This window comes from Suricata suricatta, chromosome 11, assembly GCF_006229205.1.
Source record: "Suricata suricatta isolate VVHF042 chromosome 11, meerkat_22Aug2017_6uvM2_HiC, whole genome shotgun sequence".
Classification (NCBI taxonomy): Eukaryota; Metazoa; Chordata; class Mammalia; order Carnivora; family Herpestidae; genus Suricata; species Suricata suricatta.
In genome coordinates, this window is record NC_043710.1 from 73,064,275 (window position 1) to 73,077,639 (window position 13,365).

At 45.4% G+C, this 13,365-nt stretch overlaps 1 protein-coding gene across 1 annotated transcript in view; it reads left to right on the plus strand.

Annotated features, from left to right (window-relative positions):
• Positions 1 to 36: 36 nt before the first annotated feature.
• PANX1 (pannexin 1) overlaps positions 37 to 13,365 on the plus strand; it is a 54,375-nt gene continuing 41,046 nt past the window's right edge. Inside the window, exon 1 of the mRNA XM_029957468.1 lies at positions 37 to 483. Within this exon, the coding sequence (XP_029813328.1) occupies positions 303 to 483 (181 nt within the window). The 5' untranslated portion in view covers positions 37 to 302. The remainder of the gene's footprint in view (positions 484 to 13,365) is intronic.

The window sequence follows — 13,365 nt, forward strand, 5'->3', positions numbered from 1 at the left end:
GGCGCGCGCATCCGGAGGCGCATCGGGGGCGGGCCTGCGGCGGGCAAGGCGAGAGCTCCTGCGCCCGGGCGCCCTGCGCGAGGTGCGGCGGCGGCGCTGTGGCTTCCTGGGAGCCAGGCGCCTGGTGACACAAAGGCTGGTGGGTCGTTCGAGCAACCCGGGAGCCGGCAAAGGGAAAGCGAAAGCCGCGGGCGCGGCAGGTGACAGAGAAGGCGCCGCGCAGTCCTCCCAGCTCTCCAGACGTCGGCGGTACCCGGGACTGCGCTCCTGCGCCGGTGGGGCCGAACCCGCGCGCCGCAGCCATGGCTATCGCCCACCTGGCCACGGAGTACGTGTTTTCGGATTTCTTGCTGAAGGAGCCCTCGGAGCCCAAGTTCAAGGGGCTGCGGCTGGAGCTGGCAGTGGATAAAATGGTCACGTGCATCGCGGTGGGGCTGCCCCTGCTGCTCATTTCGCTGGCCTTCGCGCAGGAAATCTCCATCGGTAAGGCCCAGGCCGGAGGGGCGGGGAAGGGCGGGTCGGCCTGGGCCGGCGCTCTCCCAGGGTCCCAGTTCTGGTGGGAAGAGATTTTACTGCGAGCCCCTGGCAGTCCTGGCGGCTTCGATGGGTGTGAACGTTGGGAAGAAGGGTAGCCCCGATTTTATGGTTTGAAGTATTCTTTGCCCACATGGTCCATGTATACCCCTGTGGATCCTGCTTGCATCCCTACTGCCCAGTTCTTCTCTCTGCTCCCCACTGATTCCGACAGCGGCCTAGTGTTCGTGTGCCACCCTTCGGACCGGCGCCCTTGCCATCAGATATGTCCAACAGTCTCCTGTCCTCTTCCCCTATCCCTACATTTGTGCAGTTACCTAAAATTTTGTAGCAGAGAAGTTCCTGAGTGGCTGAATAGAGGATGTAAAGAAAAGTACTCCACGAAAAGAGTCTGCTTTCTTCATTACCTGACGTTTAGTAGATCTCCTTACTGAGACTTCAACTCTGCAGGGTTGTTGTGAATGATGGGAGAGAAGTGCACTTGGCAGGTATTAGAGGGATGCCAGACTTCTTCATGGTTCGCGCAGGATTACATGGCTAATAAGAATCTGGCCTTCCTCATCAGATGTTCCGACTTACACCATAGAAAAGGATGCTTATGAGTCAACAGGAAGTCAGCGTATGACAGCTAGAGACTGTTCAGTGAGGGAGAAGAGAGACCCGTGGGGCTGGACTTTGGGGAAAGCTTATGTGACAAATTGTGCTGTCCCTGAGCTCTGGAGCATCGGTGGGATTTGGATAAGCAGGGGTGAGACCTTTGCCAAGATTTTTGAGATCGCAGAGACTGTTACATGTTCTTGGAGGAGAGATGCAGGAAGGTTAGTCACAGTTCTTGGAATATGAGCATGACTATGGGTCCATGGAACAGAGGAGTACAGACTTGATGGTCTTAAAAGTGCAAAGTTATTGTTTGAGCAGGGGATGGACCTGTTGAAAACAGTACTTAATAAGCCTGATGGTAACATGTGGGCGTGTGATGGTAACATGTAGGGTGTAGGAAGGGAATCAGAGGCCGGATGCCAGAAGATGGGGGGCATCTTTTGAGGTCTTGCACTTGGGTGGGGGGCAAGACTTGAAGGGAAAAGATGGGAAAGGATGACTTAAAAGAGATCGAGAAGCAGTAAGCGGCACTTGGGTACCTAGTTTTTAATGGGCCATGAAGGGCAGAGACTGGCCAGAGTTGTTTTAAAGGCTGCAGGCCCATGTGGTTGGAGACTGGTGGTTGGTTAGGAAAGGGTTGTGGCGAGCTTGACTTTGTGATCTGTAGCACTAAGTCGTGCAACTTGGCAGGAAGTTGCCAAATTCATTATGGAAAGTAAGTGTTCAGTTTGTCTTTGGGCAGGCATAGTCATGGGGTATCCTTCCACCTGCCAGATGGCCAGGAGCTGGGGAGTTCCAGTAGAAAGGGAAACCACAGAGCAGCTTGGGTCCTGGAGACAATCTCTTGGGAATACCCTGAGTGCCAGCTGTGGGCTTGACCGAGGACCCAAGAGTAAATGACGCATGGTCCCTGTCATGGAGGAGCAACAGTCTTGGGCATCTGATGCCAGGAGGGAGGCGTTCGTTACCCTCTGTGATCAAACTTAACGTCTACCCCGCATATTAGAGGGATTCTGAAGGCAGCTGCACCTGAAGCATTCTCGGCACATCCAAGTTAGGGGGCTGCCTGAGAGGCATTTGGTTGGCCTTGGACATGGGCTTACCCAGCAGGAGCCGGAGCTTATGCTGGGTGCAGAGCAGTGCTGTGTGCTGAGTGGGACATGAATAGAGTTTGAGGCATGGTCTTCTTCCCGCCCTGCAAGCGTTTACCGTCCGCCTGGGTGCTGAAGCAGATATGCTGACAGGTACCGTTGAGCAGCATGTGACTCAGTGACAAGACAGTCCTGAGCTCTGAGCACCAAGCAGGTGAAGGCTGGCAGGGACTGGGGGGAAGCTGCAGGGCAGACCCTTGATCTTCTCCAAGGCTGCAAGACTTCCAGGGGGAGGACAGGCATGTAGAATGAAGCCAGCAGGACTGGGGAAGACCTGTCAGCTTGAGTACTCATTAGATAAAGCCAGAAAGAAAGACATTAGAGAAGAGAAGAGAAGAGAGGAGAGGTACATAAATTAACGCATGGAGTTGGTGCAATGTGGTCATGTCAGGCAGCGTTAATTTTTGTGCAGTGCCCCAGCTTTTGTGTAAAAGCAAAAACCAGCAGAGCAGTTAAGGACAACAATAACAAAGAGAGTAGTGGTTTAAAATGTTTATGTTTTATTGTTGAGGGAGAGAGAGTGCACGGGCAGGGGAGGGGCAGGAGAGAGGGAGAGAGAGAATCCCAAGCAGGTTTCGCTCTGTTAGCGCAGAGCCCTATGCAGGGCTTGAACCCATGAACCATGAAATCATGGCCCGAGCTGAAACCAACAGTTGGATGCTCAACTGACTGAGCTAGCCATTCTCTCAAAGAATGAATAAGTTAAAAAATTTGTTAATCCTTTTTTTTTTAAACATTTAATTTATTTTTGAGAGAGAGAGAGCACAAGCAGGGGAGGGGAAGAGAGAGAGGGAGACACAGAATCTGAAGCAGGCTCCAGGCTCTGAGCTGTCAGCACAGAGCTGGACATGGAGCTTGAAACCACAAACCATGAGATCACTACCTGAGCTAAAGTCAGAGGCTTAATCGACTGAACCACTCAGGCTACCCCAAAAAATCCTCTTAAGCATAAAATAAATTTTATTTTCTAGTTTCTGAAAACTAAATTTTTCGTTGACTGGTATTCTGTAAAATAGGATGTAGGTTATAACTGGGTGACAATTTTTACTTTAAGGAAACATTTTTACTTTAAAGAAAAGATTCTAATACATCTGAAAATTGCACAGACTTTTTAGAATCAAAAAAGTGTATGTGTATGGAAACAGAGTGGTGAGAATTGGAGAATGTCCTCCTGATCAAACATATTAGGCTTTATATTAAAGACTTCTCCTTAGTCTTTGGTCCATTTTCTCACTTGTTCAGCCCACTGGGCTCCTCTCAGATAAAGAGACAGACCCTGCCCAGGCCACAGAGACTCACAGGTGAGGCAGTGAGCGACCTTTATATAGGCCTTGCTGGGTGCTGGCATGGCCTCCATAGAAATTCTGGCCCCTTCACCTACCCCCGCAGCTAACAGGGCCCTGTGTGGTGGGTGCTGCTGTGGGGCTGCCTGCAGGGGTGAGCATTGCAGCAGGGGCGGGGGAGCCACAAGGGACTGTGCCTTGCTGTCTGCCCACAGGTTTGGGTCATCCTAGAAGCAATAAGGTACAGACAGGCAGAGGGGGCCGTGCCCCTGGTCAAGGTAAAGGGAACTCTGGTAGTGTCTGCAGCAGCCTGGGGCCAGGACTGCTTACTGCTCCCGACTGCCCCGTGATGGAGAGGAGTACAAGCAGAAACATTCTGGAAGGAGTTGCTAGGGGATTTCTTAACCCTAACTGTGGCTGGGAGCATTTCGAAGGCTCTTGGATAGTGAGCTGCTGTTGAACGGATGTAAGAATTAGAGCAACACCTGGTCTGGTTGGATCCAGTGCTTCTACTCAGCTCTTCTGAAACACTCCAGGCCCTGCTCCCCGGAGGGTACGTTGGATACAAAGAAGAAAAGCAGCCCGAGTTTACATCACCTGGCATGCAGCAAGAAGACCGTCTAAATGTAATTGTGACCAGACTGGGAGGATCACGTGGTGGGGCCTTGGGAAGGCGGACCTGACGCTGTGTTTGGCCAGCTCTCGTTTTCTGTCTCCCGGAGTCTGGCGTCATGTCTTGTACACAGCAAGCACTCAGTCAAAATGTGGAGAAGGAAATGTGAGAGCACATTCCAGATGCTCCGGACTCCTCTTGGACTGTGGCTGAGTGGAAGCAGGGGTATTCCAGGAAGAAGGGAAGCCAGCTTCATTTGCTAAGGTCAGGCCAGAGGTTGTGGTTGGCAGGTCCCACCCGGTGCCTGGAATTCACCAGCTAGACGCATGGGTCCCTAGTATGGAGAGGGAGATTCCCAGTCGCTGGGCTTCCCAGGTCATTTAAGAACCCAAGTCATGCCTTGTCATGGTTTCCTTCCTGACGTCTGCCCCAGATAATAGCATTAACGGATACCGGTCATCAAGACACGGAGCCAAGTTGCTCCACTTGACTTAGAAGTCTAGGTTATATTCCATGTACCTCCAGTTCCCTTCTGCAGCGTTTTGTGGTGTGGAGGGAGCTATTTGTAAGGTTGAAGGGCTCTACCTCTACTGTGTAGGGCGGATGGAGGTCATTCCTTATGGCTCGGAGAAAACACACATCCCCAGTGTGGAAACTGCAGGGAGACAAAGTTCTGCGTCACAGAAGGCCCCTCATTCTATTTTAAATATAATTTATTGTGAAGTTGGCTAACATACAGTGTGTACAGTGTGCTCTTGGTTTTGGGGGTAGATTCCCATGATTCATCGCTTACATACAACACCCAGTGCTCATCCCAACAAGTGCCGTCTGCAATGCCTAACAGACCTGTTTCCAGAGAGAGTTTAGGAAACAGATGGGTGACAACTCTGTGCAGAGTACAAGTGTAAGTAGACTACGTGGCCTTTAAGCTCAGATTCTGAGTTATTTATCCAAACTTTTGAAGAAACGGAGTCCTTACGTGTGCTACCTTCCAACACAAATGGGATTGTGTTCGTGGAGGCTTTTGACAGGGTCTGCGGTGGCCTTGGCTGAGGGCTGTCCAGGGCCTGGTGCTGAGATGGTCCTCCTCAGGGACCGCTCTGAGCCTCCGGTGCCCTAAGCTGGCACGTCAGGCAGCCCTGGGAGAGGAGAGCCCCCGTCTCCTGCTGGCCTGCTGCTTGCCCTGAGCCAGACCTGCTGGAGCAGAGTGGGGACAGCCAGCAGGCCCTTGGGAAAGGGCGTCTCGTCTGCCCCACCAGCCTTCCCTCCCTGCCGCCCTCGAGTGAGCGCCCACACTTCTGGGAGGAGGGGCTTGGTCCTCCCTGGCTGGCTCTGCTCTGTGGCTGTTTTTATAGGACATCTGCTTCCAGGGCTGTTAGCTTACAGTCCCCTTGTGGAGAGGCTGCCGATCGGTTCAGATTTTCCAGGGTTAATTTTCTTCTGACCATTGTATTTTTATTGTACAAATAGCACCTAAATAACATTCTCATGATAAATGATGCGTAAGCCTCCTCCATCACGTGCCCGAGATAATCACCACGGACACCTGCTACAGCCGAAAAGTGCTCTTTTTCTCCTTATACAACATGTGTATACATTCCTTTAAAAACAAATGGAGTCATACGTAGTGGTTTGCTTTTTCCCACATAGTGTGTTTGGGAGAACATTCCATGTTAGTGCATAGCCATTGCCTATTTTTTTTTTAACTGAAGCATCGTTAACTTACCGTGTTACATTAGTCTCAGCTGTACACTATAATGTATATTACTCAGCGCTCATCACGACAAGTGTCCTCTTGGTCCTCTTCACCTGTTTCACCCATCCCCCCTTCCACCTCCCGTCTCGAGACCATCAGTTTTTTCTCTGTATTTAAGAGTGTACTTTGGGGGCGCCTGGGTGGCTCAGTTGGCTGAGCATCCAACTTCAGCTCAGGTCATGATCTCGCGGTTTGTGGGTTCGAGCCCCGTGTCGGGCTCTGTGCTGGCAGCTCAGAGCCTGCTTCCTGTTTTGTCTCTGTCTCTCTCTCTCTGCCCCTTCCTTGCTCATGATCTGTCTCTCTCTGTCTCTCAAAAATAAATGTTAAACAATAAAAAATAATTTTAAAAAGAGTGTACTTTGGGTGCCCAGGTGGCTCAGTTGGTTAAGCATCTGCTTCTTGATTTCGGCTCAGGTCATGATATGGCTTATGGGCTCGAGCCCTGTATTTGGCTCTGTGCCTACAGTGTGGAGCCTGGTTGGGATTTTTCCCTTTCTGCCCCTCTGCTTGTATAAGTGCTCTCTCTCAAAATAAATAAATAAATAAATTTGTCAAAGTATATTTGTCTCTTTTTTTCGTTTCTCAAATTCCACATATGAATGAAATCATAGGGTGTTTGTCTTTCTCTACCTCCATCCATGTTCTTGCAGAGCATAGTACATTCTTGTCATAATTCATCTGCGCACTCTTAATGATACACATCTAGGTTCTCAGAATTTCTTCTATTAAACACAAGGTGTGTTTGTACATAAGTCTTTGTAAAATACTCCCCTCCTCTCTACATTGAAAGAAGAGACCAGTATCAACTTCCAGGATGAAATCGTTTTCCAGGGTAGTTATGCCTTCTTCAGTTCTTACTGCAAGTAAGTACAAAACAAACATAGTCCCTCCTCCACTAACTCCCTCTAAATGGGACTCTATCAGAAGATTGGAAGAGGCATTTTTAAGTGCTTCCAGCTTTAAGAAAGAAATCACCTCTTTCAGGAGTAAAATTGTAACACTCAGTGGACTCCCTGATGTGTTCTCATAGCACTTCTGAGTTTCCTTCCTAGCACTTACCGCAAGTTGCAGTTAGGTAATTTGTGAAAGTATTTGTTAAATACTGTCTCCCCCTAAGAATGTAAGTTCACTGAGGGCAGGAACCACCTGTCCTCTCTGGTTGACTGCTCTGTCCATAGCCTCCAACATAAAACTTGACGCATAGTAGGCATTTAACTGTGTGTGAAAGAACAGAATGATCAGGGATGTCAGAAGGACTAGATCCTGAGTGTTAGTTGTTACTGTCTATAAGATGGAATTTTATGTATCTTGGAACAGTGTTAAAAAATTTTTCATAAAAATATTTGAAAACTCTGTATATTATCATTGGAACTGACAACAAAACCAGAGCAAGGAATTGAATTGAGAGATGATAAGCAAACATTCAGTAATGATGAGATTGGTGTTTAAAACCACTAGAACTTGCCCAAGCAGCAGCATTTGTTCTGTTTTCTTGTTTTTATTCTTTTTTTTTTTTTTTTTAGTATCCTTGATACACAATGTCACATTAGTTTCAGGTGTGCAAGATGGTGATTCAACAACTCTGTATGTGACATGCTCACCAGCGTAGCTCCCATCTGTCGCCATGCAGTGCCATCACAGTGTCATTGACTATATTCTGTGTGCTGTGCTTTCTAGTCCCATGACTTACTCATTCACAAGTGGTACCCCTGGCCCCCACTCCCCTCCACCCATTTGACCCGTCCTCCCATGCCCCCTTCTCTCTGGCAGCCATCAGTTTGTTTTCTTTATTTAGAGGTGTGGTTCTGCTTTTCATTTTTTGTTTTTGTTTATTCATTTGTTTCTTAGATACCACATCTGAGTGAAATCATAGGGTATTTGTCTCAGTCTGACTTATTTCACTTAGTGTAATACCCTCTAGTTCCATTTATGAGTTGTTGTAAATGACAAGATTTTGTCCTTATATGGCTGCATAATATTCCTCTGTGTGTGTGTGTGTGTGTGTGTACATACATACCACGTTTTTATACATTCATCTATTAATGGACACTTAGGTTGCTTCCATATTTTAGCTATTATAAATCACACTATGATAAACATAGGGGTGCCTATATCTTTTCAAATCAGTGTTTTTGTTTTCTTTGAGTAAATGCCCAGTAGTGGAATTATTGAATTCTATGGTATTTCTATTTTTGGTTTCTTGAAGAACCTCCATAGTGTTTTCCACAGTGGGTGTAGCATTTACAGTGGGGAAAAGACAGTGTCTTCAATAAATGGTGCTGGGAAAACTGGACAAAGAACTGGACAGGCAAAAGAATGAAACTGGCCCACTTTCTAATACCATGCACAAAAATAAATTCAAAATGGATTAAAGACCTAAATGTGAGACCTGAAACCATAAAAAACCTTGAAGAGAGCATAAGCAGTGATTTCTTTTGATATTAGCCACAGCAACATTTTTCTAGACAGGTCTCCTAAGGCAAGGGAAATGAAAGCAAAAATAAACTATTGAGATTACATAAAAATAAAAAGCTTTTGCACAGCCAAGGAAATCATCAACAAAACAAAAAGGCAACCCACTGAATGGGAGAAGATGCTTGCAAGTTATATAATCAATAATGGGTTAATACCAAAAATATATAAAGAACTACAACTCAACACCAAAAAAAAGAACAATCTGATTAAAAATAGGCAGAAGATATGAACATTTTTCAAAAGAAGGCATACAGCCAGCCAACAGACACATGAAAAGATGCTCAACATCACTCATCAGCAGGAAAATGCAAATCAAAACTACAATGAGATAGCACCTAACACCAGTCAGAATGGCTAAAATAAAAAAAACAAGAAATAACAAGTTGGTGAGGATGCAAAGAAAAAAAGGAACCCTCATGTGGTTTTGGCGGGAAGGCCTTCTTTCTGTGTTCTGTTTCAGTGCACACTGTTCCCTGACTTGAGTCCCAGTAAATTAGAGATCTGTATTTTATTATTTACTGCTCCCTTTCTCTGTGTCTCCCACCCCCAGCCTCACCCCAAGAAAAAAGGAAGAAAAGAAAATGAAACTGGGGGGGGAAAGTCTATTCTTTCGAAACAGATGGAACTCCCGTAGCATTTTGGAACTTTGGCAGTTTCCAAGTTTGGATAAGCAACATACTTTTTAAAAAAAACTATGCAAACACCACTTTTCTTGTGCAGATTGTGTCCTTGGATGGCTTTTTTCTCGAACCTCTAACTGAGGCAGTGAGTTTGGTGCAGAGTAGAGAAGAGGAGGCGGTTTGAGAGCATCATGCCTTCTGGGACCTGGCTGAGTGAGGCAGGCAGCGCGGGGACACGGGTGGTGGGGGGGTGGGGGGTGAGGGACCCAGAGAGAACCTGTGTGCTGCACAGGCAAGCCTGGCTTGGTGTGGGGTACAGGAGTGTGTTGGGAAAGTGGTTTTCAGTCTGATGTGTTTTTTTATTCATCCTCCCTAAAGCTTGTACTCCGTTTTTATATATTTGTGTGTTTTTATCTGATTGTAAAGATAGGGCTTACTGTAGAAAATATGAGAGATGCAGAAGAGAAAATAGTAATTCTACCACCGTGACAGCCACTGGTATATCTTGGTGTATTTTCTCCCTGGGCTTTTTATATGTACATAGCTGACAGCTTCTACTTAAAAAAAAATCAAACACTAAATTGGAGCCATTTTGCCATATATATTTTTTTATGTCTTTATTTTTTTTTTTATTTTCAGACACAGAGGCAGGGGAGGGGCAGAGAGAGGGAGACACAGAATGTGAAGCAGGCTCCAGGCTCTGAGCTGTCAGCACAGAGCCCGACGTGGGGCTGAAACTCACAGACCAAAAGATCATGACCTGAGCCAAAGTAGGATGCTCAACCGACTGAGCCACCCAGGCGCCCCACCATGGTTTTTTTTTTTTGTTGTTTATTTATTTTGAGAGAGAGAGAAAACATAAGCAGGGGAGAGACAGAGAGAGAGGGGGAGAGAGAGAATCCCAAGCAAGCTCCGTGCTGTCAGCACAGAGCCCAAAGTGGGGCTCAAACCCATGAACTGTGAGATCATGACGTGAGCCGGAGTCAAGTGCTAGACACTTAACTGAGCCACCCAGGCCCTCCATCTTGCCATATTCTTAAACTTGATTTTTGGTGACTACAAAGCTGGATGTTGAATAGGAATATCAAAATTTAACCATTTCATGACAATTTTGCTAATATAGATAACATGATGGAATGTACCTGAATACAATCACTATAAAGATTTTAGCATTTGAACAAATTGTGTACATCTCATAATGAGGCCAAAGTGTGTGCAGTTTCCAGACTGACTGGCACAGCACTCGTGCCCTCCAGAAGGATGGTCCATGCCGCTTCCCCCAGCAGTTAGGACAGCATGCTTCTCATCACTGTCAGCAGCATGTAGTGATTGTGCTTTACAGTTTAGTAGATGGATAAAGGTACACTGTTATTTTAGGTCACATTTATTCAGTTACTGTGTTGAATTTTTTCCATAGGTCCTTCTACCATTTATATAGTTCTGTGAATTGTTCTTGTCTTTTGCTTATCTTTCAAAGGGGATCTTGGTTTCTTTTTTTTTTTTCATTTTTTTAAAAGTTTATTTACTTTGAGACAGAGAGCACATGTGCGTGCCAGAGCAAGGGGGGGCGTAGAGAGAGAGGAGGAGGCTCCGTGCTGTCAGTGCAGAGCCTGACTTGGGGCTCAGTCGTGACCTGAGCCAAAGTCAAGAGTCACACACTTACCTGACTGAGCCACCCAGGTGTCCCAGGATGTTGAGGTCTCAATGGATATTATGAACTGTACAGGTAACATAGTTTCATATATATTTTGGCTCTCTTTTCCTGCAGATATCTTTCTCTGACCTTTGAATTGTGGCTGTGGTTCAATTTGATGAGCCGAAGTTTTTTTTTTAATGTTTATTCGTTTTTTGTGAGACAGAGAGAGACAGAGCATGAGTGGTGTTAGGGTAGAGAGAGAGAGAGAGAGACACACACAGAATCCAAAGCAGACTCCAGGCTCTGAGCTGTCAGCACAGAGCCTGACGCGGAGCCCCAACTCACGGACAGCAAGATCATGACCTGAGCTGAAGTTGGTTGCTCAACTGACTGACCCACCCAGGTGCCCCAAAATTATTTTAAGTTGTCAAAGCTGTCCATTTTTTATTTCTTTAATTCTTTGTGATTAGACTAATATAGCTACTCCTTACAGCAGTTAACTATTCATCTACTTTTTTCTCATTATCTTCGGTGACCTAATTTAAGTCTGTTTTGTTCTTTTGATGGTGCAAGTCAAGACTGTAGCTGATAATTCTACCATTGTCATTTATTGAAGAACCTATTCTTTATCCATTGACCTATGGTATTTCCTTACTACAAACTCTTAGGTAAGTGAGCCTGTTATAGGGCTCTGTGTATTGTCCCACTGGTCTATTTATTCTCGTAAAAATACCAGACCATTCTGTTATCACTTTCATACTGGCTTGTTTCTGGAGCAAGGAGATATGTGTGTCCATTAAGTAACTACAATCATGGCATATTGGAACCATAAGCAAGGAAACCAAAGCAAAGCTCAGCAGTTGAAGCAAGTGACTTGCCTAGTGCAGATGGTTGCATCTTGAGGAGATAAATTCCTCACGCCGTATTAAATATTTAAAATGCTACTGGATTACAGGAAGAGGATCTTTATCGTAGGTCCTTATCAGGAACTTGTCACGTTATCTCAACTATTGGACATTTAGTTTTGATAGATGTTGGAACCAGTATATTGCTACGTTTAGGGATGTCATCAAGGTTACTTACTTTCCATATTTTGATCACTGCTATTACTTTTATATTTGGGATTACAGGAAGTTGAAACAGATTATGAATGCGCTTTGAGAAGAAGTACGACTTCCAAATTGGTTTGGAAAGTGGGGAATATTCCAGGAGGAAGGATGAATAAGCTGTACATGCCTTCCGTGCTTCAGCTGATGAGACAGGCTGTGGGCGTGAGGCTGTCCTCAGATGCTCCCTGCCCTGGCGCCAGTAGGTCCAAGCACCTGCTGCTGATCGGGTAGTAGAGGGAGTTTCCCAGATATGTAATTCTAATTTGCCACATGTCTGTACGTCTGTGTGTTTGTGTGTGTCTATATTAAAGTTCAGCCAGTAAGAGAAAATTAAAGCCCTGCCCTTTTTTTGACAGCCCCCGCTGATCACTTCCGCAAAGGTAACTACTGTTACTGTGCACTGTCAGTGTTTTATGCTGCTCTGTGTTCTTGTGGAAAAACATGATTTTATTTGCATTTTGTTATTATTAATTTTTTTTAATGTTTATTTTTGAGAGAGAGAGGGAGACACAGAATCTGAAGCAGGCTCCAGGCTCTAAGCTGTGAGCACAGAGCCCGATGTGGGGTTAAACTCCTGGACCTGAGCTGAGATCATGACCTGAGCTGAAGTTGGATGCTTAGCCAACTGAGTCATCCAGGCACACCATTATTATTAAATTTTTAAGAAAATGTTATGCCATGTATTAAGAGTCTGCCACTTGCTCATTTTTCTGCAGTGTGTCCTGGAGATATTTTCATGTTGGTGCACATAGATGTATCTGCCTCATTCTTTTTAGATGTGGTGGTGTAATTTTCCATAGTCTCTCCACACCCCAGTTCATTTGACCATTCTCTTAAGGAATATGTAAATTCATTCGCATTTTCCCACTATACACAGTGGTTCAGTGAACATCCTTGGATGTGCTTCCTTATGCAAAATGTGTTTCTCTAGATCAGTGGTTCTCAAACTTTTTGGTCTCATGACCCCTTTACATTTCACACTCTTAAGTCTTATTGAAGATTTCAAAGAACTTCTATTTGGGGATTGTGTCTGTCTGTATTTATCATGTTAAAAATGAAAACAAGTTCGGGTACCTGGGTGGCTCAGTTGGTTAAGCCTCCGACTTTGGCTCAGGTCAGATCTCACGTTCATGGGTTTGAGCCCTGCGTCAGGCTCTGTGCTGACAGCTAGCTCAGAGCCTGGAGCCTGCTTCCGGTTCTGTGTCTCCCTCTCTCTCTGCCCCTCCCCTTCTCATGCTCTGTCTCTGTCTGTATCAAAAATAAATAAAACATTAAAAAAAGTAAAACAAATTATAAAAACATTAATTTAAAATAATAAGCTCAGTATATGTCATATTTTCATTAAAATATGTTTTTTCACATATATATGAAACATTTTTACTTAAAAAAAACTTCAAAAACAAAAATCTCAAAAGAAGAGTAGCGATTTCCATTTTTGTCAAATCTCCTTAGTGTCTGGCTTAATAGAAGACCACAGCATTCTCACATCTGCTTTTCATTCATTATGTGGCAATATCCCTTGTCCATACCCTTTGGAAACTCTTAAAAGAATGAGAGTAAGAAGGCAAAAAAAAAAAAAAAACCTAAG